General features: G+C 43.5%; 1 protein-coding gene across 2 annotated transcripts in view; it reads left to right on the forward strand.

Moving 5' to 3' along the window:
- Nucleotides 1-2626: 2626 nt before the first annotated feature.
- Nucleotides 2627-25290, forward strand: part of RPN1 (ribophorin I) — a 28038-nt gene continuing 5374 nt past the window's right edge. Inside the window, exons 1-7 of one of the 2 annotated variants that reach the window (XM_032335753.1) lie at nucleotides 2627-2975; nucleotides 6841-6905; nucleotides 9012-9318; nucleotides 15695-15904; nucleotides 18136-18328; nucleotides 23361-23460; nucleotides 25004-25142. In XM_032335753.1, coding sequence (XP_032191644.1) covers nucleotides 2715-2975; nucleotides 6841-6905; nucleotides 9012-9318; nucleotides 15695-15904; nucleotides 18136-18328; nucleotides 23361-23460; nucleotides 25004-25142 — 1275 coding nt within the window. In that variant the 5' untranslated portion in view covers nucleotides 2627-2714. The remainder of the gene's footprint in view (nucleotides 2976-6840; nucleotides 6906-9011; nucleotides 9319-15694; nucleotides 15905-18135; nucleotides 18329-23360; nucleotides 23461-25003; nucleotides 25143-25290) is intronic. The other variant, XM_032335672.1, reaches the window with a different exon arrangement.

Raw genomic sequence — 25290 nt, forward strand, 5'->3', positions numbered from 1 at the left:
TGCCACTGTATACTCTTTTTTTTTTAAAGATTTTATTTATTTATTTGACAAAGAGAGAGATCACAAGTAGTCAGAGAGGCAGGCAGAGAGAGAGAGGGGAAGCAGGATTCCTGCTGAACAGAGAGCCTGATGCGGGACTTGATTCCAGGACCCTGTGATCATGACCTGAGGCTAAGGCAGAGGCTTAACCCACTGAGCCACCCAGGTGTCCCTCCACTGTATACTCTTTGCAGTCGCCCACCTCCAAAATGGTCCCCAACTATCTCTGCCTCCTGGTACTCAACAGTGTACTGGGGTTGGGCTGCCACCAACAGAATATGGCAGAAATCATGGTATGTCATTTCTGAGATTTCATTTGATGAGAGAAAAAAAAACTCTCTAAAGGCCTGATATATAAGGGAAGCCATCTTAGATTTCTTTCTAAGTCAGCATGACTATATAAATTTCGTTTAAACCAAAGGCCTGATTTATGTCCCACCAAGCATACATTGTGTACCTGAGTAGCCTAAAGGAAAACCATCTGGTCCTTAATATATGGATCAGTGCTCCAACTCCCTGCATTCCTTGATGTTAAAACTTGTGATTCTTGCCTCTATGCTAATCTATAATCTTTTGATCGTTTATGAGATCAAAAAAGTATATAACCCTATGAAAACTGTTCATTCTCTGGGACATTTTCTTTCTGTGAAGAGCATGTTTCCTGGGCAGCTATCCTAACTTGGGCTTGAATAAAGCTCTCGTACTTTTAAAAATTCTAAAACGTTTGCTCATTGTGCATTAGCACAATTGCAGAAGACCCTCTGGCTTCTGTTTTGGTTGCTGTCTCTTCCCAACACCTCCTGCCAGTAGCCACTTGAGTGAGCTGTCAGCTGGGCTTCAGTCCCTGAAGCCTTGACTGGGGCTAGAGGATCTGCTCTAAGTTCACTAAGTGGTTTTTGGTAAGAGGAATGAGAGAGAGGGAGGGAAAAAGAAACTGTGATCAAGGCAGAACTTAACCAGGGAAAATGGGAGTTCTGAAATTCCAGGATGATCCAGGGATATCGTTGTTCTATTGTCACTTGGTGGAAAACAATCAAATTGGTTCATCATTTGGAACCTCGTGGGTCCCCCTAGATTTGCAACAGACAGCTGCCAAATCAACTTCCCTGTATTGTATTTTAATAATGACTGTGTTAAAATGTTTAACCCTATCCATTATGCCATTTTGATGGGGTGTAACAAGATCAACTTCCTAGTTTGAGATCTGCTCTTTGATAGGTGTGACTTTGGATAAGATACCCTCTCTGGACCTGTATATCATGTCTCTGAAGTAAGGTTTAGATTGTTCTCTAATGTCTCCTAATGTCTATATGAGTCTGGGAATTTATTCAAGGGTGTGGGGGTAGTAGAAAGAGCTCCAACTCAGAGTCCGTCCAGGTTTCTAAACCACCGGATATTTACTGGATTTGCTATTTGAGTTTAATCATCTATAAAACAGGTATAGTAATATTTATAATGAAAAGCCCATGTATTCATTCAATCAGTGTTTGTTGATACCTTGGGATTCTGGGCTGAACAATCAACTTCCTGTCCTCAGAGAGATTACCTTCTGTAATAGTTTCTTTTTTTTTTTTTAAGATTTTTATTTATTTATTTGACAGAGAGAAATTACAAGTACACTGAGAGGCAGGCAGAGAGAGAGAGAGAAGGAAGCAGGCTCCCTGCTGAGCAGAGAGCCGGATGCGGGACTCGATCCCAGGACCCTGAGATCATGACCTGAGCCGAAGGCAGCGGCTTAACCCACTGAGCCACCCAGGCGCCCCAGTTTCTTTTTTTTTTTTAAATATAAGTTTTATTTATTTATTTGATAGAGAGAGGGAGAACACAAGTAGGCAGAGAGGCAGGCGGGGATGTGTGTGTGTGTGTGTGTGTGTAAGCAGGCCCCCTGCTGAGCAGAGAGCCAGATTGGGGCCTCGATGCTAGGACTCTGAGATCATGACCTGAGCTGTAGGCAGAGGCTTAACCCACTGAGCCACCCAGGCGGCCTGTAATAGTTTCTTATTGCTGCTGTAACAATTTACCACAAACTTAGTGGCTTAAAACGATACAAATTTATTATCTCTACAGTTCTGGAGGACAGAAGTCTGAAACAGTTCTCACGGTGAAGTCAAGGTGCCTCTGGTTTGTCTGATGTTTCTTGTGGTTGCGTTGACGTTATACTGTGCATTTTTAGCAATTTTGTGACAATACCACAGAAGTGAGGTGGACTTCTGGGTGTATCAGATCAGTGGGTACACGATGTCGTTCTGTCTTATAATTGGTGAACTTAACCTTAATCGTTTGGTTAAGGTAGTGGTTGCTAGGATTCTCCAGGGTAAACTTATTATTTCTTTTTTTCTAATTACTAAATATTTTAGGAGAGATACTTTGAGACTGTGCAGATAGGCTTTCTTTGCTTAAACTTTTGCCTAGGCTTTTATTTTCTCGGTTTGAAGTATATTTTAGGGTCTCAAGTAATAGAAAGCCATTGCTACCCTCAGGTGAGCCTATTGGCAAGGGTAGAGCGTATAGTCGGGCGCCCGGCGGGCAGCCCGTTGCCCTGGAGATTGGGGTCCTTCCTCTGTAGGCGCCGCCATCTTGTGGCGCCAGCCCGGGCCCAATGAGCGCCTGCACAGTGGCCGGAGGCGGGGCGGCGGCAGCGCTCGGCGCGGCTTGCGGCTCAACTCGTCCCGGTCATGGAGGCGCCCACCGTCCGCCTGCTTCTGCTCTTAATGCTCGGGGCCTGGAGCCCGGCGCCGAGCAGCGCCTCCCCGGAGGCACCGCTGCTGGTCAACGAGGACGTGAAGCGCACGGTGGACCTCAGCAGCCACCTGGCCAAGGTGACGGCCGAGGTGGTCCTGGCGCACCCGGGCGGCGGCTCCACGTCCCGCGCAGTCTCCTTCCTCCTGGCCCTGGAGCCCGAGCTCGAGGCCCGGCTGGCGCACCTCGGCGTGCAGGTGAGTGCGGGCGAGCGGCGGGGGTCGGCGCACGCCGGCCCGGCCGCCTTGGCGGACACGTCAGCGTAAGCCTGCTGGAGCCAGGCCGCCGCCCACGTGGGCCGCAGTCCGATCGCGGCCCCCGGCTCCCCCGAAGGGACCCCTTCTGGGCGGGCGGGCGGGCAGTACCCGCGCGGTCCTCGCGCGGAGGATCCCCCGTTGCCCGCCCTGCCCGAGGAGAACAGCGGAGTGGCCGCCTCTGCGAAGGGCCTAGCGGGGCGTAGGGGTGCACCGAACTTTGATTTCCCACGACTTGATGCAGGAGCCCAACCGGAGGACGAAGAAATGAGCCCAAATGAGTATCTACATTCCCTTAATTCAGTGTCTGGCCCATACTTGGTGCTTCTTTCTAGCCGTCTTCCAGTAAAATCAGAAATGTAACGTTGTGTATTTTCCAGTTTGTAATTTGAAACCGTTGCTAATGACGCTTTTAAAATTTTGTTCCTCTCCTTAAAGAAGTCATGTCGGTAATAAAACTACTCTCTTCAGCTGCACAGAAAGGTCAGGCCGGAATCACTCCCTTCCCCCTACCGGTTCTCATTCTTGCACTATGGCTTGGAAGTTTGCTTTATGTACTTCCCCAGCATTTCAGTGAATGCTTTTACATCTCAAGGAAAGAAAATGTTGGTCTACATATTCATAGGTTTGCTTTTTATTACTATTTTCATTAAGTAATGTTCATTAAGTGATTACCCAATTATTTGTTGAGAGGAGAATAGTCATTACAGTGTCCTATTTCTTCTAAGTACATCTTGCTCTTTGACTGAATCTGGAGCTATAAAGCTGGGTTTATAGGGATTCATACTTCTGAAAGGATTCCTCTTCCTTTTTGTGCCTTGTCTGTGATGGAATGCACAGTTTTATTCATAGGTTTGTTAAAAGATGGATCAAACTTCATTTGAGGGGTGCCTGGGTGGCTCAGTGGGTTAAAGCCTCTGCCTGGGATTGAGCCCCACATTGGGCTCTCTGCTCCAGAGGGAGCCTGCTTCCTCCTCTCTTTCTCTGCCTGCCTCTCTGCCTACTTGTGATTTCTGTCAGATAAATAAATAAAATCTTAAACAACTTTATTTAAATGTGTGCTGCCTCCTTTGATTGTCTTGATGTTAAATTCCATTCTTTTATAAAAACTAGTTCTGTGAGGCACCTGGGTGACTTAGTTGGTTAAGCACCTGCCTTTGGCTCAGGTCATGATCCCAGAGTCCAGGTCAAGCAGAGAGCCTGCCTCTCTCTCTCCTTCTGTCTGCTGTTCCCCTTGCTTGTGCTCTCTCTGTCCCTCTCTATGTTAAATAAATAAAATCTTAAAAAAAGAAAAACAACAAAAAACTAGTATGATGTATTGAAGTTGCCACAGTTTAACAAGACACCTGCAGAAGCTATTTGCCATCATACTGGAGAAAGGCAGATTACTGCAGACAGGTCCCATTCACAATCTACTGTGTGTAGAGTGTTGTGGTAGGTGTTTTAAGTACATTCTCTTTAACACTCATGTTGGCCCTTTGAGGTATAGACTTACTGCAGGTGAGGAGTGCAGTCGAGGAGTTAAGTTGTGTAAACCCCATGTTAGCTCTTAGAGCGATGAGTGAATCGGGACTTAGGTTAGTTTCAGACTGTGTGCTCTTTCACTGACCCCATTGTGTCTTCTGGTGTAGGTGGCTCTGAGGTATGGTTGTGTTGGGCTGTAAGACCTGTAGCCACATCACCAGATTTGTTCAAAATCATTTGTTAATTTTATAGCCCCACTATAAATGGATATATGTACTCCTTCACACCCCTGTCTCAATGGGAATTGTAACTGGATGTTAGACTTAGCAAAGAGGGTGTGTCCAAGTCAACAATTGACTTGGAGACCTTGATAGGAGGCCTTGATAAGGTTGCTAGAAGTTTTTTTGTTTTTTTTTTTTAGATTTTTTTTTTAATTTATTCATTTGACAGAGAACACAAGTAGGCTGAGAGGCAGGCAGAGAGAGAGAAAGGAAAGCAGGCTCCCCGCTGAGCAGAGAGCCCCATGCGGGGCTCGATCCCAGGACCCTGAAATCATGACCTAAGCCGAAGGCAGAGGCCCTAACCCACTGAGCCACCCAGGTGTCCCAAGTTTTTTCAATGGATTTCTCTTCAACCTTCCATGTAGAATTTTAGGAACTGGTTAGAAGGGACAATGGTGATGTCTTAAAAAAATTTTCTTTTTTTTATTGGTAAGATTTTTATTTAGGGGTGCTTGGGTGGCTCAGTTGTTAAGCGTCTGTCTTGGCTCAGGTCATGATTCCAGGGTCCTGGGATCAAACCCCGCATCGGGCTCCCTGCTTGGCAGGAACCCTGCTTTTCCCACTCGCCCTGCTGTTGTGCTCCCTCTCTTACTGTCTCTCTCTTTGAAGTAAATTAAAAAATTCTCTCTCTCTCTCTCTCTCTTTTTTGAGATTTTATTTATTTATTTGACAGGTCACAAGTAGCCAGAGAGGCAGGCAGAGAGAGAGAGGGGGCAGCAGGCTCCCTGCTGAACAGAGAGCCTGATGCGGGGCTGGATCCCAGGACCCTGAGATCCTGACCTGTGCGAAGGCAGAGGCTTAACCCACTGAGCCACCCAAATGACTCTAAACAAATTCTTTTTGAGATTTTATTGATTTATTTGACAGAAGAGACAGCAAGAGAGGGAACACAAGCAGTGTGAGTAGGAGAGGGGGAAGGAGGCTTCCCGTGGAGCAGGGAGCCCAATGTGGGGCTCGATCTCAGGGTTCTGGGATCATGATCTGAGCCGAAGGCTGATGCTTAACAACCGAGCCACCCAGGCACCCCTAAAATTTTTTTAAAAGGAATTTTATTTATTTAAGAGAGAGAGAGACATAGGGAGGGAGGGAGTGCAAGTGGGGGTGGGGAGTAGAGGGAGAGAGACAAGTAGACTCCTTGCTGAGTGCAGAGCCCAATGGTGGGACTCAGTCCCACGATCCTGAGATTATGACCTGAGCCAAAACCAAGAGAAACCAAGGCTTGGATGCTTAACTGACTGAGCCAGCCAGGTACCCCTAAACACTTTTTAAGGATTTTATTTTTAAGTCTTTTCTATGCCCAATGTGGGGCTCAAACTTCCGCAGAAGAGTCACATGTTTCAATGACTGAACCAGCCAGGCACCCACTTTGTGGCATTTTAAAATAAAAACAGCTTCTTCCTCATTATAGTTCTTTGTGCCCTCTTGGGAACAAGTGCTTCAGCCCTACTAGAGTTTGGGCTGGCAAAGAGATCAACAGTGTGTATTAGGTTTTCCTTAGAGTCTGCTCCACTGTCTCATGATTCAGGGTGTCTGCTCTTTCTCAGCAGAGATACTGCTGGAGTTAACATTCTTTTTCTGGTTACACCTCCTTTTGCAGTGAAGGATGAGCATGAGGGAGTGTGACAAGCAGTGGCTGTTGGACTTACCCACTGTTAGCGTGCATGCAAGTAGAACCATTTTTGGCCACATGTGAGACTTTTTTACTACTGTAGTAAATAATATATATTTTCTATGCAAATGTGTGTTTGAATGTAAATGGAGATGAAAAATGTCACCTTCATATTGGGAAATGTAAAGTGTAATTTCTATTTATATTTGTGTGTTTGGTCATTCAGGAAAATATGTATTTATAGAGTTTACTGTACAACTTAGATAAAAAATAAGTCTTTGACTATGTTCTTATGTTTCATATGGAAAAAAATTGTTACCAGAGTTGTCTTTAAAGTGTTCTTGTAGTTTGAATACTTTACTATGGTTATTCTAAGGCAGTTGGTTAACTGTTGACTCAAATTTAGAGGCTAAAAAACATAATAAAAAGAATAGCCTCTTTTGTCCTGTTATAGGTGAAGGGAGAAGATGAGGAAGAGAACAATTTGGAAGTACGAGAAACCAAAATTAAGGGTAAAAGGTAAGCAACCAAATAGTCAGAATATCTATATACCCTGCCTCTTCTTGTTATAGGTTATCCTATTGGTTGGAATCATAAGGTAGGAGAGTTGCTGAGGAAGTACCTGGTGTTCTAGAGGCTGTTTCAATTAATATAGTGTGTGGTAAGTAAGCAACAGGCTGTAATGTATTCTGGACCCAGTTACGTCTTTTCTGATTACTAATGCTAAAATTGCCCCTCACGGTGGCAGTTTTACAGGAAGGTAGCTACTTTCCATACCAGGTCAGGTCTGCTAATATACATGAGGACAGGGATCCCCAAACAGTGGATGGAGAACCAGTATGGTATGTGAGAACTGCAAGCTGTTTGCCTCAGTAGATCGCCTCCCATCTGTTGTTGGCTGCCATCCTCTTTCCTAACAGAGGACAACTCGACTCCTCTTATCTCCTCTTGAGCCTTCAGGGCATTGAACGTGAGACTTCTTGGAGGGAGCAAGGCTGAGCTCTCTGAAGGCTGGGGTTGGACTTGTTCTCTGCTTTAACCTCAGCACCTAGCACGGGGCCTGGCACTTACTAGTTACTATAAAACACTTTGTTAAGGATATTTTCCAAAATGCATAAAGCAGGAAGAACCGAATAAAGAATCCCCATATATCTCAACACCCAGCTTCAGCAGTTATCAGTATTTTGCTTGGTATTTATTAGGCTTTGAACTATTTGTTCAGTGAGTGATGTGGGAGGAAGAAATGTTTTTAGCCTCAGTGATTTTTTTTTTTTAATATTTTATTTATTCATTTGACAGAAAAACAGTGAGAGAGGGAACACAAGCAGTGGGAACAGGAGAGGGAGAAGCAGGCTTCCTGTCGAGCAGGGAGCCTGATGCGAAGCTCGATCCTAGGACCCTGGGATCATGACCTGAGCCGAAGGCAGACGCTTAAGGACTGAGCCACCCAGGCACCCCTATTCTCGGTGCTTCTAAACTGGAGGAGGAAGCAGTTGTGTCCTGCCCCATCCAGGACATTTGGACGTTTTTAGTGACAGCTGAGGGGTGCTGCTGGCATCTCGTGGGTTGAGGCCAGGGATGCTCCTGAACATGCTGCAATTCCCAGGACAGGTCCCTTCTCCCAGCACACAAGTAGCCACTCACGAATGTGAACAGTGCCAAGGTTAAAAAATCCTATTTGCTGTGGAAGACTGCATTAGCTTATGCTGTAGTTTGTCATAAAAAGAAATAAAATATTTGATTCCTGACCAGCAAACCTTTGAGCCTTACAGCTCTTGGTTCCCACATGATTCAGAAAGCAGGTCTCCCTGCTTGGCAGAGTTTGTTTTTGTTTGATTTCGTTTGTTTTGCAAAGTTAAAAGAATTTTTTTCTCATTAGTTCTGAATTTTTAAAAACGGAGAATATTACATAGTAACTATTGTTTTCTTACGCATATGCCCATTTATACATAATTTTACATAAGTGTATAAATGGGATAATGTTAAATTTATTGACCTGCCTGTATAAAGCTTAATGGCAATATTAAACTTGCCGTTTATCCTGCAACCCTAACATGACAATGTTCTGATCCATGAAAAAAAAAATGTGCTCCTTAGACACCAGTATAGTCAGCTCTGTGTTGACTGCCTAGCCTTTCATCAGTCAGAAGCCTTCATTAGCTGCTGCTTCTGAGTTCCAATGAGAATTGATATTTCTTTTCCTTTTTTTTTTTTTTTAAGATTTATTTGCTATAGAGAGAGTGAGTTCGGGCCAGTGAGCAGGGATGGGGAGGGCAGAGGGAGGGGAAGAGAGACTCTCAAGCAGACTCCCTGCTGAGCACAGAGCCTGACAGCGGGCTCTGTCTTATGATCTCTTATCCTGAGATCAAGACCTGACCTGAAACCAAGAGTCTGACACTCAGCCAGCTGGGCCACCCAAGCACCACTGTATTCTTGTTATTATAAACAACTGTGAAATGTATACCCAGACATTTGTCTTAAAAGACTTAAATTAATGGGTTAAAGTTGATCTCTTAAAGGTAGCTGCATTTGTCTTGGGTACAAAATGTTGCCATGACTTTGAGCTGCTACTTCTGTTTTTGTTTCCCTTCATTTCTTAATTTTCTTGCCTCGTTCTTCCTCTAGTGGGAGATTCTTCACAGTCAAGCTCCCAGTTGCTCTTGATCCTGGGGCCAAGGTTTCAGTCATCGTGGAAACAGTCTATACCCACGTGCTTCAGCCGTATCCAACCCAGATCACCCAGTCAGAGAAACAGTTTGTCGTGTTTGAGGGGAACCATTATTTCTACTCTCCCTATCCAACGAAGACACAGACGATGCGTGTGAAGCTTGCTTCCCGAAATGTAGAGAGCTACACCAAGTTGGGGAACCCCACGCGTTCCGAGGACCTCCTGGATTATGGACCTTTCAGAGACATCCCTGCTTATAGTCAGGTAGGCGCTTGTGGAGTCCACTCTGTCCCTGCCTACTTGAGAGAATGTCTCCTGGAGTGATCGCTAGTGGATGAGCTTGGCGCTGTGAGATGGGTGTAAATCTGAAGTCTTTTTTTTTTTAAATTTTATTTATTTGTTTGACAGACAGATTACAAGTAGGCAGAGAGGCAGGCAGAGAGAAAGAGAGAGGAGGAAGCAGGCTCCTGGCTGAGCAGGGAGCCCGATGTGGGGCTCGATCCCAGGACCCTGGGACCATGACCTGAGCCGAAGGCAGAGGCTTTAACCCACTGAGCCACCCAGGTGCCCCTGAAGTCGTTTTTAAAGATCGTCCCAAAGATTTTCACCTGTTGTGAAATGATGCCATGTGAGTCACTGTTCTCATTTTGGGAGTACAGCTTGAGGCTGGGAGGTGTAGGAAGATTTTTAAGAAGGGCTCGAATAAGGAAAAACATGGCAGTTCATGAACCTCTCATAAACTTCCTGACTTGGATTTTTGAAGCAAGGACACATGAGCTGAGTTGAATGACTGCATCAGCACTTAGGACCTGTGGAAGCCTGACAGTAGCCAGTGACAGTGATAACTAGAGATTGCTGAGGTCTCTAAGGGAGCCCACAAACAGCAGTCATCTTCCCCCCATTTCCAACTTCTGTGTACACTGAGAAACAAAAGTATTGAGGTAGGTAGTAAGTGGCAAAATATGTAGCTTTATAACAGGTAAAGACTAGGTTGAAGGATGCTGCCACTGCAGAGCTACAGAGGCATCAAATGCAAGGGCCGGGGAGGAGAAGAGGATTAGGGAAGGGAAGAACAACTTACTTTATTTTTAAATCTTTATTTCCTAGGCTCTGTAGATAGTGTATTAAATAAGATCATTCATTTCATTGAATCAGAGTTAAAAATGTAGTTAAAAATTTTTTTTTTTATTCTCTAGCTATAGACGAGGAAAGAATCAGTGAAACTAAATTACTAGATTACAAATAAATTAGCTTCCAGGGAAGATGGGCAAGTTGTATGTAGCACAATTCTAGCAAATATACTCACATTAAAAAAGAATAATAAAAAAGTAGCATTTGGAGGGTTGAAGTCAGGGTTGGGGGAGGAGGGAACAGGCATTGTGGGTGGAGGCCCCAAGATGGGAGACCAGGTGCTGTGCTGATGGGGATGGCTGCTGGGGTGATAAAGCGGGCTGCCTCATTGAGCCTAGGAGTTGGGCCTTAAACAGAGAGGGAGCAATCAAGGCTTTAAAAAGACTGTTGTTATGGAAAAGTTCAAACATATACAGAAGTATAGAGAATGGTGCAGTAACTTCCCATACACTTATCACTTTGACTCTGTGGGTATCAAAATCAAAATATTACTATACTTACCAGCACTCATTTTTTTTTTCCTCTGCTGTAATATTTTAAAGCAGATCTTTGGAATCATGCCTTTTTAGCCTACGAACTTGATTATCATCTCCGAAATACATGGATATTTAAGACCTGTGCATGCATTTCTGTGTTTAGAATGTATGTCACTGAGGATGTACAGTCACAATAGTTCCAGTGCCACTTGAAATAATTGTTTCTGTTTTCTCAGTCTCTCAGATGTTAGTTTCACATCTGTTCATTTTGGGTCATTTTCTGCTGTTTAAGAATTTTTTTTTTTTTTTTAAGATTTTATTTATTTATTTGAGAGAGCATGAGAGGGGATGTCAGAGGGAGAAGCAGACTCCCCATGGAGCTGGGAGTCCGATGTGGGACTCGATCCCAGGACTTCGGGATCATGACCTGAGCTGAAGGCAGTCGCTCAACCAGCTGAGCCACCCAGGCACCCAAGAATCTTTTTTTAAATCTTTTTTTTTTTTTTTTTTTAAGATTTTATTTATTTATTTGACAGACAGAGATCACAAGGAGGCAGAGAGGCAGGCAGAGAGAGAGGGGAAAGCAGGCTCCCTGCTGAGCAGAGAGCCCGATGTGGGGCTCGATCCCAGGACCCTGGGATCACAACCCGAGCCGAAAGCAGAGGCTTAACCCACTGAGCCACCCAGGCGTCCCAAGAATCTTTTTAATTGATACGATTTTTTGAAATGAAAACAGCCAAAATTATGTAACAAGGTATATTCACAGAACTGTTGCTTCCACTTCTCCCTTCTGTCTGTTCTTGGTGACCATTTATATTAGCTTTTGGTTTATCTTTCTAATTTTTTTCTGTAAATATACGCAGATTATGGTAAATTTATATTCCCCCCCTTCTCAAAAAGTAGCACCCTGTGTGTGCTGTGGACTCACAGGATGGCTGAGTCACCCTGTGGACAGGTTTTTGCTGGGAGAAGTGAGAGTGGCTCTCTGCGATTCCTGATGTCACCTTGTGGTGCGGAGAGCTTTTGGGGCGCATGCCTCTGTGGAGCTGAGGGACTGGCTGGTCTGAGTTGTGTTACTTTTCTTTTCTTTTTTTTTTTCTTAAAGATTTTATTTATTTATTTGTCAGTGAGAGAGAGACAGCACAAGCAGGGAGAGACGCAGGCAGAGGGAAAAGCAGGCTCCCCGCTGAGCACGGAGCCCAATGTGGGGCTCCATCCCAGGACCGTGGGATCATGACCTGAGCCGAAGGCAGCCACTTAACTAACTGAGCCACCCAGGTGTCCCATGAGTTGTGTTTCTTCTAAATGCTTATTTTTTTTTTTTTCCTCATTTAAAACTGAGTGATTCAGTTTATGTTGGGGGCAGGGATTTGTTAGTCTCTTTTGTAGGCTTCTAAATTTTGAATATTTTGGATTTTGGACTTTCTCCATTTTAAATAAATAAAATGCTCATGAGAGACTATTTGGCAAATACAGAGGGAAATTTTGATGCCAGTTGACATCCACTTTTGACGTAATAGTACGTGAGTCATTTCTTTCTAAGCATAGGGGCCTTTTAATGTGGAAATCATATCATGTATAAAATATTACATGATGCTTTTGCTGCTTAGACAAACATTTCTAAACATTTTACATTACTTTTGTAAGCCATTTTTTTAAAAAAGATTTTATTTGTTTATTTGTCAGAGAGAAAGATCACAAGCAGGCAGAGAGGCAGGCAGGGAGAGGGGGAAACAGGCTCCCTACTGAGCAGAGAGCCCAATGCAGGGCTCGATCCCAGGACCCTGAGATCATGACCCGAGCCGAAGGCAGAGGCTTAATCCACGGAGCCACCCAGGCACCCCTGTAAACCATTGTTAATAGCCACTTAAGATCCTGTAATTTGATGTCTTATAACTTATTTGCTAAGTTTCCTATGTTGGACAGTTAGCTTTTTACCTATAACACTATAGTGGTCTTCTCTTCACATATAACTTTTTATATAGACTCAGGGTGGATTTTCTTTTTTTTTGAAATTAAGTTTAGACTCAAATTCCAGTTAGTTAACATATGGTGTAATACTAGTTTCAGGTGTACAATATAGTGATTTTCAACACTTCCATACAACACCCAGTGCTCGTCATAGTAAGTGCCCTCCTTAATCCTCATCACCTATGTCACCCATCCCCCCACCCACCTCCCTCTAGTAGCCATCAGTTTGTTCTGTTTGTTCTCTGTAGTTGAGTGTTTCTTAATATTTCTCTTTATACACACACACACGTATTCCGTTTGTTTCTTAGATTCCATATATGGGTGAAATCATATGGAATTTGTTTTTGTCTGACTGATTTCGCTTATCGTTATACTGTCTAACTCCATCCATGTTACTGCAAGTATGAAGATTTTAGTGGTGGAATAATATTCCATTGTGTTTGTGTGCGTGTGTGCATCTTTATCCGTTCTTTATCCATTCATTAGTCAGTGGGCACTTGCGCTGCTTCCGTATCTTGGCTAGTGTAAATAATGCTGCTGTAAACATAGGGATGCAGGTATCTCTTCGAATTAATGTTTTTGTGTTTTTTGTGTAAATACCCAGAAATGCCATTGCTGGATCATAAAGTAGTTGTATTTTTAAGTTCTTGAGGAACCTCTGCTGGTTTCCACAGTGGCTGCACCAGTTTGCATTCCCAGTGCATTGAAGGTTCCTTTTTCTCCACATCCTCATCAGCACCTGGTGTTTCTTGTGTTATTGATTTTAGCTGTTCTGACAGGTGTGAGTTAGTATCTCATTGCGGTTTTGATTTGCATTTTCTTGATGATAAGTGATGATGAGCATCTTTTCATGTGTCTCTTGGTCATGAGAGAGATTTTCTGAAGTAAAAGTTTTCAAATCAAGGCATATGAACCTTTAAAAAATTTCTTGATGAGGGGTCACCTGGGTGGCTCAGTTGTTTGAGCGTTAGATTCTTGGTTTTGGCTAAGGTCATGGTCTCAGAGTCATGAGATCAAGCCCCACCTTGAGCCCTGCCGTGGGCTCTGCACTCAGCTGCTAGTCAGCTTAGAGTTCTCTCTCCCTTTGCCTCTCCACCCATGTGAGCGCCCTCACTCTCAAATGAATCTTTTTTTTTTTTTTAAAGATTTATTTATTTGTTTGATAGAAATCACAAGGAGGCAGAGAGGCAGGCAGAGAGAGAGGAGGAAGCAGGCTCCCTGCTGAGCAGAGAGCCCGATGCGGGACTCGATCCCAGGACCCTGGGATCATGACCTGAGCCGAAGGCAGAGGCTTTAACCCACTGAGCCACCCAGGCGTCCCTCAAATGAATCTTTTAAAATAATTAAAAATCTGGGGTGCCTGGGTAGCTCTCAGTAGGTTAAAGCCTCTGCCTTCAGCTCAGTCATGATCCCAGGGTCCTGGGATCAAGCCCCACATTGGGCACTTTGCTCGGTGGGGAGCCTGCTTCCCCCCCTCTCTGCCTGCCTTTCTGCCTACTTGTGATCTCTGTCAAATAAATAAATAAAATCTTAAAAAAAATAAAATAATTAAAAATCTTTTGATGTATATTGCCAAGTGGTTTTTAAAAGGATTTAGCTAATTTATTTTGGCACCGGCAGTCAGAAACTGCTAGTTTGCTCACACCCTTATCCATGTCAGCATTATACTATCAAATATGATTATGAATGAAGTTTTACTTTTAAGAATCTATTCATAGGATGAGTGAATAAAGTGGCAGGAGCCATGAGAATTAATAAAATATCCTTTTTCTTGGACTTTTGGGAAAGAAGGGTGTTTTCCTGATCCTTCTGTCCTTTAAGATCCCATATTTAAGGTTCCATGTGTGTATTCATAAAAGGGCACTTACATTACTAGTGACTAGAAAGATTTAATACTAATTTAAGTGGTGAAACTGGCAAGGTGAAGGAATTTCCAAAGGTATCTCCTTTAATTCTGTGAGGCCTCCCTGGGAGGCAGTATTTACTACGGAGGAGTGCACAGTCGGAGCTAAAAAGTTGAAGACTCCTGGGGCACCTGGGTGGCTCAGTGGGTTAAAGCCTCTGCCTTTGGCTCAGGTCATGATCTCAGGGTCCTGGGATCGAGCCTGCTTCCCCTTTTCTCTTTGCCTGCCTCTCTGCCTACTTGTGATCTCTCTCTCTCTCTCAAATAAATAAGATCTTTAAAAAAAAAAAAATCAAAGACGCGAAGAACTAATATTACCACTTCGATTTATTTATGACCTTGAATGTGTTAAAACTGCTGGGCCTCAGTGTTTTTAATTTGTAAAACGAGATGAGTAGTACTTCTTTCTATTGTTTTGAGGATTAAATGACCATGCATTTGTTTGGCGCTCATCAAGAGTGACTGACATGTGTATTTTTGTTAGCTCCATACACTTAGCTAAACTGGTCTCTCTTCTGGGAACTTCTCTGGGTATGTCTTCTCCATGTTAAAAAAAAATCCAGTAGTGTCATTAATCATCCTCATTTTTGAGGTTATTTGCTAGCTTATTGGGTAGACGTTATGTCTTTAGGAGATCGTATATATATCTTGTCAGAATTTTTCTTTATTATAGGTTAAGATTTCGTTTTCTTGCAAAACTGCAAAAATTATTCAAAAGGCAGTTTTAAGACCTCATTGTAGAAATTTTGAAAATAAAAACTACAAGGAGAAAGTAGAGACAATCTGGGAACTCTGTTTCCTACCGTGTTGGGTTTCTCCTGTATTTCATTTCAAGTTCTTTTTGTTCTTTTACGCCTATGGTGGCTATAAGATAAGTGGCATGTAGAAGTTTTTGTTTTTAAAGTACAACCGATACTTATGTTGGAACCTAAAACAATTTTGTGTAGTCTGTTTTTCCATTTAGTAATACATCATGAATATTTATTTCCATATGCCATTAAAAAGTTCTATAAGCATTATTTTAGAATATAGCGTGCTTTAGATACACCGTAATGGAGCCATTCTCTTGCTGATATATGGATTGTCTCCACTGTATTTGAAACTAGTGTTGATTCATCTGTCACCTAGACTTGCAACAACTTTTCTCCTTTCTCTCCAGGATGCATTTAAAGTACATTATGAGAACAACAGCCCTTTCCTGACCATCACCAGCATGACCCGGGTCATCGAGGTCTCTCACTGGGGTAACATCGCCGTGGAAGAAAATGTGGACTTGAAGCACACGGGGGCTGTGCTGAAGGGACCTTTTTCACGCTATGATTACCAGAGACAACCAGATAGTGGAATAGCCTCCATCCGCTCATTTAAGGTACAGGGTGTGCAACATGGACATCGGGAGAAAGTACCCTTTTATCACATTTGCCCTTTGGCTTTTTGAAAGTATCTAAATATGGACCATTGTTGAGGATCGATTGGTGTTCAAGTAGTTCAGTTCACAAGGTTAGAACCAACAGAAAGAATCTAAAAAAAAATGACCCCATTTGTATAAGGAGGCCATTTTTAAAAAGATTTTATTTTTAAGTAATCTCTCTTAATCATGGGGCTTGAACTCACAACGCTGAGATCGAGAGTCATGTGCTACACGGACTGAGCCAACCAGGTGCCCCAAAGTAGGCCATGGTTTTTTTTTTGTTGTTGTTTGGTTTTTGTTCCTTTTTTTTTTTTTTTTAAAGGTTTTATTTATTTATTTGACAGAGACACAGTGAGAGTGGGGGAAGTGGGAGAGGGAGAAGTGGGCTTCCTGCTGAGCAGAGAGCCCAATGCGGGGCTCGATCCCAGGATGCTGGGATCATGACCTGAGCCGAAGGCAGATGATTAATGACTAAGCCACCCAGGCGCCCCATAGGCCCTGTTTTTAAAAGAATATTTGATTAATAGAGAAAGGAAAAACTATACCACCACCCAGAATTAGCATTGCTCATATTTTAATATTTCCTCTTTCTTTTATAGTGCTGTTTTTAAAAGATACTTGATCATATTGTATATGACATTTTATATATTTTTAGTCTTAATAAAATGAAATCTTGTATTTTCAAATATAATAAAAAATGAAAACATGTTCAGTTGAAAACCTCCTTGAAAAACAGAGTTTGGGGGGCGCCTGGGTGGCTCAGTTGGTTAAGCGACTGCCTTGGGCTCAGGTCATGATCGTGGAGTCCCGGGATCGAGTCCCACATCGGGCTTCAGCTCCATGGGGAGTCTGCTTCTCCCTCTGACCTTCTCACCTCTCATGCTCTCTCTCTCTCTCTCAAATAAATAAATAAATAATCTTTAAAAAAAAAAAAAAAAAAAACAGAGTTTGGGGCACTGGCCTCCTGCACAGTTGAAAATCTGGATATAACCCCCCCTGAAATATTATCCCCCCCCCCCATTTTTATTTATTTATTTATTTATTTTTATTTATTTATTTGACAGAGAGAGAACACAAGTAGGCAGAGAGGCAGGCAGGGGGGTGGGGGTCAGCAGGCTCTCTGCTCAGCAGAGAGCCTGATGTGGGGCTCGATCCCAGGACCCTGAGACCATGACCCAGGCTGAAGGCAGGGGCTTAACCCTCTGAGCCACCCAGGTGCCCCTGGATATAACTTTTGACACCCAGAAAGTTTAAATACTAATATTCTCCTGTTTTCTGGAAGCCATACTATTAACATAAACAATCCATTATCATATATTTGGTATGTTGTATGTATTTTGTACTGTATTCTTTTTTTTTTCTTTAAAGATTTTAATTATTTATTTGACAGAGAGAGATCACAAGTAGGCAGAGAGGCAGGCAGAGACAGAGAGAGGGAGAAGCAGGCTCCCTGCTGAGCAGGGAGCCCGATGCAGGGCTTGATCTCAGGACCCTGAGATCATGACCCGAGCCACCCAGGCACTTCTGTACTGTATTCTTAGAGCAAAATAAGTTAGAGAAAAAATGTTAAGAAAATCATAAGAGAAAATACTTTATAGTATTTATTCTATCTGCTGAAAAAGATCTATGTGTAAGTGGACCTGTGCAGTTGAAACCCGTGTCGTCCAGGGGTCATCTGTACTTCTTACTACAGAAGGGCTCATTATGAATTATTTCTTCTTGAGTTATTTCTTCCTGATTATGAAAATACTCTTACAGATTTGGAAGTTATAGTAAAGAATATGAGGTGGAGAAATGGCCTCCATAACCCTACTACCTAGCAATTTAATGGAATTTCTCCCATTTTTAGTTTCTCTCCCTGCAGAGTAACTTAGAGATTATTTTTATCTTTATCTTTTTATTAATCCTTTAGTATTCATAAAGGTAGTTGTGATCATCTTCATTATTTATTGTTTAAGAGAATTAGCTATTTGCTTACCATGATTGAGAAATAGATGTAATATCAGGAAATTTTGAAGCCTTGGGGGAGGCTAGATAGATCTCTTTTTAGGGTGTCCCAGTTTGGGGACTGTTTCAATTAAATAGTGCTATGGGGAGGTTCTTGGTGCAGGAGGTCTTTTCTGTCTTTTCGATCATCTCCCATGAATAAGTTTCTGGGGGCTTTAGAAGGCTTGTTCCCTCTCTTGCAGACCATCCTCCCTGCTGCTGCCCAGGACGTTTACTACCGGGATGAGATTGGCAACGTTTCCACCAGCCACCTCCTTATTTTGGACGACTCCGTAGAGATGGAAATCCGGCCTCGCTTCCCTCTGTTCGGCGGGTGGAAGACCCATTACATCGTTGGCTACAACCTCCCAAGCTATGAGTACCTCTACAATTTGGGTCAGTCTTTAGTAGTTAGGGAATGGAAAGGGGAGAGACTATTACTTTCTTTCATTTCCTGCATTTTTTGTTTCTAGTGGTGGTTGTGTGTGTGTGTGTGTGTGTGTGTGTGTTTTAACAATTGCCATTTTGATGGGAAGAGAATATTGTTATTTTTTGGAAGGCAGGGATATTAGGAACAACTTTTCATGGGTGGGGACAAATTACTATTGTAAAAGTAATACATGCATTTGGTAGTTAGTTCGAACAGTCCAGTAAAAGTCCTTTTCTTAACCCTCTTAAAACTTCTTAATTATATAACAGTTAAGTTATATAATATATACTATATACAACATATGTTATATAATATATGCTATATAACATAATACATATCAATAATACAATAATATATAATATTATGATCATTTTGTCATATTTTCTTCAAGTCTTCTTAAAACCTTCTAAATACAAAATTAGAGAAAACCACCAGAAAAATGTATAGCTCAGTAAATGACAATTAGAACACCTCGTAACCACCACTTACTCAGGCCAAGAAATTGAATTGAGCCAGCCACCCCAAAGGTTCTCCATGTACCTCTTCCTTCCCCACAATAGTGGTTACCATCCCAACTTTCAGTATCTGCTTTCTTGACTTTGTTTGGTTTTATCACCCAAGTGTGCATCTCTGGAGTCTCTAGTTTTGCCCTTTTCAAAAAATTTGATGTCTTGTGAGTTTCTGTTAATCGTTCTCTCCTCCATCTGATTTTTAAAAAAAAATAGTTTATCTGTTGAAGAACATGAGCCATTTGTAGTGTACAATCTGGATTTTGCTGACTTCTTACTCAAAGTGGCATTCAGTGTATTCCTGTGTCTTCTGTATTTCTTGCAAATTGAAAACTGTTACCTTCCTTGCTGTCTTATGAAAGGCATTATTGGCCCAGCTTGTATCTTATCTTTCCTTTCCTTTTTTTTCTTTTTCTTTTTAAAGATTTTATTTATTTATTTGACAGAGAGAAATCACAAGTAGGCAGAGAGGCAGGCAGAGAGAGAGGAAGGGAAGCAGACCCCCTGCTGAGCAGAGAGCCCCATGTGGGACTCGATCCCAGGACCCTGAGATCATGACCTGAGCCGAAGGCAGCGGCTTAACCCGCTGAGCCACCCAGGCGCCCCTTTTTTTTCTTTTTGAATTTTATTTATTTGAGAGCACGCACAAGCAGAGGGAGCAGCAGGCAGAGGGAAAGGGAGAAGCAGGTTCCCCACTGAGCAGGGAGCCTGGCGTGGGGCTTGATCCCAGGACGCTGAGATCATGACCTGAGCCGAAGGCAGATGCTTAACCAACAGAGCCACCAGCCTCTCCCAGTTTGTATATTTTCTGTCCCAGACATGGAATCAACCATTTTTCATCAAAGCCCTAGTATCTTCTTGTGGAAAAACATGTTTTTAAGACCATAGTCTGAGAACTAGGAATGCATATTGTTCTTAGTTTGGTCAGTATCTAGGCCTTTTCAGTTAACAGAGGTAGGTGTGTATTGTATTTGTGTAAGAAAATTATGAACTTATATAGTTAATGGTGTGATATCTGTGTTATATCTGTATCTAATTCCATATTGAGAGTCCTTGTTCTGAAGGACAGAGAAGGTGACAGAATTAGAGCATTACACAGTTAGTTGTTTTATCCCGCACCTAATACACAGAAGTTTCAGAATAAAAATGATCATACTACCACTTCCAATGTGATTACTGAAAAGAATTTGTTTATTTTTTGGCATATCCTCTCCCTGTCCTACCCTATTGTTTAGGTGTGCTGTGCATATACTGTATATCTGTTGTCAGAACAAATAGCCATTACACAGTGTGCTCCCCCCACTTTTTTTTTTAAAGATTTTATTTATTTAGAGTGAGAGCCAGTGAGTATGAGCAGGGGGCACAGGTAGAGGGAAGGAAGAAGAGAAGCAGACTGCCTGTGGAGTAGGGAGCCTGACTTGGGGCTCCATCCCAGGATCCTGAGATCACAGCCTGAGCCAAAGGCAGACGCTTAACCGGTGCTCCGGGCCTCCCTGCTTTTAACTCTGGTCTTACCTCTATAGTAACTGTAGTTAATGCCAAAACCATGTCAGTGTTCACATTGACAGCTGTAGTCATTTTGATGATCTGAAGCTCATTCTCTTAGGGCTTATGGGAATGAGTTCTCACACATCGGTAGTTGATGACAGGTTGTGCCTTTTGTGCATATAAGCCATTTTGAGGAATATAACATAACTGGCCCATATGTCTTTTCCTTGACATGTGTTCCTTTTTTGGTATAAAATGTCATTGTCGAGGTCTGATGATGATCTAATTTTTCCCCTTTATAAGTCACCTCCTCCTCCAAGTCTTTTTATATAAATATTGAAAGAGATTCTTTAAAATTTAATACTTTTAGTGGAACATGTTTTTTTTTTTTTAATATTTTATTTATTTATTTGACAGAGAGAGAGAGAGATCACAAGTAGGCAGAAAGGCAGGCAGAGAGAGAGGGGGAAGCAGGCTCCCTGCTGAGCAGAGAGCCCAACGCGGGGCTCGATGCCAGGACCCTGAGATCACGACCTGAGCCGAAGGCAGAGGCTTAAACCGCTGAGCTACCCAGGTGCCCCAGTGGAACATGTTTTGGCAGTGGTTGCTGTGTTACTTTTCTTGGGTTTGCATTTTTTTTTCAACTTTTGAAACCTTTTTGTAAGTTTTCTCATTTGAGGCTCCTATTATTTCTATGTTGAGTCTTGGCCTGTTTTCAATATTTGGTAGTTTCTCTTGAGTCTTTTCTTCATTGAAAACTTTGCTTCTTTTTGCTTTCTGTTTATTATAAGACATTCCCTGTTGTGTTTATTTATTCTTATTCCTTATAGCTTATCCTTCATTTCTAAAACAATTTATTTCTAAAATTTATTTCCTGAAATTTTTCTGTGTTCTGTCACTTTTCTGCCTTTCTGTCACTTTTCTGTAATTCTGGTTTGTAGTGCTCTTTCATGACTTATGTCGTTTTTATAGTACCTTTAGTTTATTTTGGAATACTGGGAACAGGTTTTTTTTTTTTTTTAAAGATTTTATTTATTTATTTAACAGGCAGAGATTACAAGTAGGCAGAGAGGCAGGCAGAGAGAGAGAGGAGGAAGCAGGCTCCCCGCTGAGCAGAGAGCCCGATGTGGGGCTCGATCCCAGGACCCTGGGATCATGACCTGAGCCAAAGGCAGAGGCTTTAACCCACTGAGCCACCCAGGCGCCCCTGTTTTTTTGTTTGTTTTGTTTTTTAAAGGGAGACTGCATGTGGGGGAGAGACTGCAGAGGGAGAGAGACTCCAAAGCAGGCTCCATGCTCAGCATGGACCCCAATGTGGGAATCAGTCTTATGACCCTGAGAACATGACCTGAGCTGAAACCAAGAGTTGGATGCTTAATTAACTGAGCTACCCAGGTGCCCCACAGGAACAGTTTTAATCAGTTTTGTGGCATGTATTTCTGGCACGTTTTCATTTTCTCTTGAGATGTTCTCTCTCTTTTTTTTTTTTTAATTTATTCATTTGACAGAGAGAAAAAGCTAGAGACAACCAGGGGCAGTAGATGAGAGAGAAGCAGGCTTCCCGCCGGGCAGGGAGCCAGATGCGGGGCTCGATCCCAGGACCCTGGGATCATTACCTGAGCTAAAGGCAGATGCTTAACAACTGAGCCACCCAGGCACCCCGAGATGTTCTCTTTTTTTGTAGCTTTTGAAAATATAACTTAAGAGTGAGGGGCACCTTTATTCTGTTGCTCAGTTTTGTTTTGTTTTGCTTTTAATTAAAAAAAAAATTTTTTTTTAAGTGAGCCAAACTCATAACCCTGAGGTCAGGAGTTGCATGCTCATTGAACTGAGCCAGCCAGGCACCTCTGTGTTACTCTTTTTTTTTTTTTTAAAGTTTTATTTATTTATTAGAGAGAGAGTGAACATGAGATGGGGAGGGTCAGAAGAGAAGTGGGGAGCCTGATGGAGGACTCAATCTTGGGGCTCTGGAATCATGACCTGAGCCGAACAGAGTCACTCAGCCAACCAAGCAACCCACGCGTCCTGTTGTTCATGTTTAATGTGAATTTTTAGGAGGAGGTGTTGTAACTGCCCAGTTTCCCTGTTGATTAAATACGGCAGCTTGCTTGTGGAGCCTGCCCTGTCAGTTTCCTGTAGCTCTGTTGTCCCTGTTAGGCTCCATTTTGATTTTCCTTCAGCAGTTTTTCCTCTACTTAGGGTGCTGTCCTGGGAGGTGAGCTCTGCTGGCTTTCCCAAGTTCTCAGGGACTAGACTGCTCTAGACTCACAGGTCCATGGGCCTATTTGCTCGCCCACCATGTGGGGTTGGGGGAGGACTCTGGAGCTCTAGTCACTTCCTACAGTTGGCCTGCCTTCTTCTCTAGTCAAAGTGGTGGCCTTTTTGGGGCTCTTCTCTCCTCAGGTCTATCACTTGCCCTGTTGGCTCCCTCTGCTTTCTCCTTTACAGACACCAGTAATGGGCCGGTTGTGTGTTGGTGTTTTATAACTGCCCATTTGTATTTTGGGGTTCATGGAGATCTTTGTCTTACCTAGTTTTGTTGTAAAAAATGTTCCATGGTTTCACTGTCTAGTTGCTCTTTCTTTATGTAAAAATTGGGGAAGACCCATAAGTATGCTGCCAGCGCCACCTCTGTCTCCCAGAATCTCCTAGTCCATTAACTTTAACAGATTTTTTTTTTTTTTTAAGATTTTATCCATCTATTTGACAAAGAGAGAAATAACAAGTAGACAGAGAGGCAGAGAGAGAGGGGAAAGCAGGCTCCCCACTGAGCAGAGAGCCCAGTGCGGGGCTTGATCCCAGGACCTCGAGATCATGACCCGAGCTGAAGTCAGAGGCCCAACCCATTTTGCCACCCAGCCGCCGTTGATCCATTAACTTTAATGGCACCTCGTAATTCTGCTCTTTGTGAGATGAGAGTGTCCGTACCCTGTGCTTACCTCTAGCTCCTGTGTCATTTTCTCTGGTTTTCATATTCTTGCATGTGTTTGTCTTTCTCCAGGTGACCAGTATGCACTGAAGATGAGATTCGTGGACCATGTGTTTGATGAGCAAGTGATAGATTCTCTGACAGTGAAGATCATCTTGCCCGAAGGGGCCAAGTGAGTGCAACTGTTCCTTTCCTCTGCTTCCCGTTTCTCTGGTAGTGGCCTTGTACCTTAAGGGGAAGCTGTGTAGTCTGGGGTGGTGAGGAGGTACTCGCACCTAGCTTTGACTGAGAGGTCTGCAGGGACTTTCTGACTGGAGTTAAAACAGAAACGTTAGACTCAGATGAGGGCACTGGGTTGATTTATGAACCACAGTGCCCAGAGTGCCTCTGCGGGACAGATGCGGCGTCCAGAGGGGATGGGATGACCTGCAACAGGACAGAATGTGGGCTCAGGACAGCCAGGTAGCCCTTGTACTGTGTGTGTACAAAAAAGAAGAGCAACAGTGGCTCTGTTTTATCCTGGGCTGGTCAGACCAGGTTCAGGAAGCAGAGGAGGGACGAGGGTGGGGAGTGGTCCTGCTGGTGTATTAGGGTTCCATGCTTACAGACAGTAGTGCTCTCTGGTCAGACCAGGTTCAGAAAGGGGGGATGGTGTATTAGGCTTCCATGCTTACAGAGACAGTAGTGCTGTCTTTGGCCACTGTAAGCAGCAAGGAGTGCATTCGGAAGGGTAAGGTGCTTCTTATAAATTGGTGGCGTAGGGGGACTTAGGTGGCTCAGCGGGTTAATCCTCTGCCTTCGGCTCAGGTCATGATCTCAGGGTCCTGGGATCGAGCCCCACATTGGGCTCTCTGCTTGGCAGGGATCCTGTTCCCCCCGCCCCCGCCTGTTTCTGACTACTTACGATTGATCGCGCGCGCTCTCTCTCTCTCTCTGTGTCAAATAAATAAATTAAATAAATAAAAATAAATAAATTGGCTCTGCTCTACGTTGCAGAGCCAGAGCATCTCTGGGAGTCCATTTGGTGGAAACTGACAGTTGTTCATGGGTGACCTGCCCTTGGCATGAATGATAAGCACCTGTGTGTGTCTTTGTGTCATTTCTCTCTAGGTTCACTTCAGAGGGGAACTTCTGCTTGCCTCTCTTGGGTCACATGCTCACTCTGGTCATCAGAAAGATCAGTTACCAGATTTGTTCCTCCTGTGGAGGATATTCCACAGGGGATGGGGAGTTCTAGCAAAACTAGGGTGTGAGAACCTAGAGGAGGGAGAGTGGATCTAGGCAGACGAAAACAAGACATGTCCCACTATACGTTATAGAAGTTCTCAGTCACGGGAGGAGAAAGAACTTCTGGAGTGGACTTCTCAGGGGCTCCTTCAGGTACCTGAGAGAGTCTTGTTGGGTGGAGTGTGCAGAGGGCTTTGTGGGCTGTGTGAGTCCGGTGTTGGTTGGAACTGGCGAGCACTAGCAAGGACAAGATGCAGGGAGACGGTCGTTACCTCAGCGGAGAGCAGTCTACTAGTCAGGGTGCTCTGGCAGCGGGTCAGCTGTCTCAGGAGGTCTGGTGGTCCTTGGTGCCAGGAGGGGAGTGGAGTGGAGTATGAACTCAGTGATCCTGAAAGGCCCCCTGAGCCTTAGAATTCTCCAACCCCCAATAAACCTCGGTGGTCAGTGCAGTTTGTCTTAGGCCGTATTTCATTCCCACCTGCGTCCAGGAACATCCAAGTTGATAGTCCCTATGAAATCAGTCGGGCCCCAGATGAGCTGCACTACACTTACCTGGACACGTTTGGCCGCCCTGTGATTGTTGCTTATAAGAAAAACCTGGTGGAACAGCACATTCAGGACATAGTGGTGAGTAGCTCCACTGCTCTGCCTTTTGTGTCTTCCTCCGAACAGTACAGGGTCCTGGGAGCCAGGGACTTGGCTTTCTTTATCTTTCCCTGCTTGGGCTGTAGGGCTTTGAGTGTAGTCACCTCTGGGGGTATGTGGTGCAGCCTGC

The sequence above is a fragment of the Mustela erminea genome, chromosome 1, assembly GCF_009829155.1.
Source record: "Mustela erminea isolate mMusErm1 chromosome 1, mMusErm1.Pri, whole genome shotgun sequence".
NCBI lineage: Eukaryota > Metazoa > Chordata > Mammalia > Carnivora > Mustelidae > Mustela > Mustela erminea.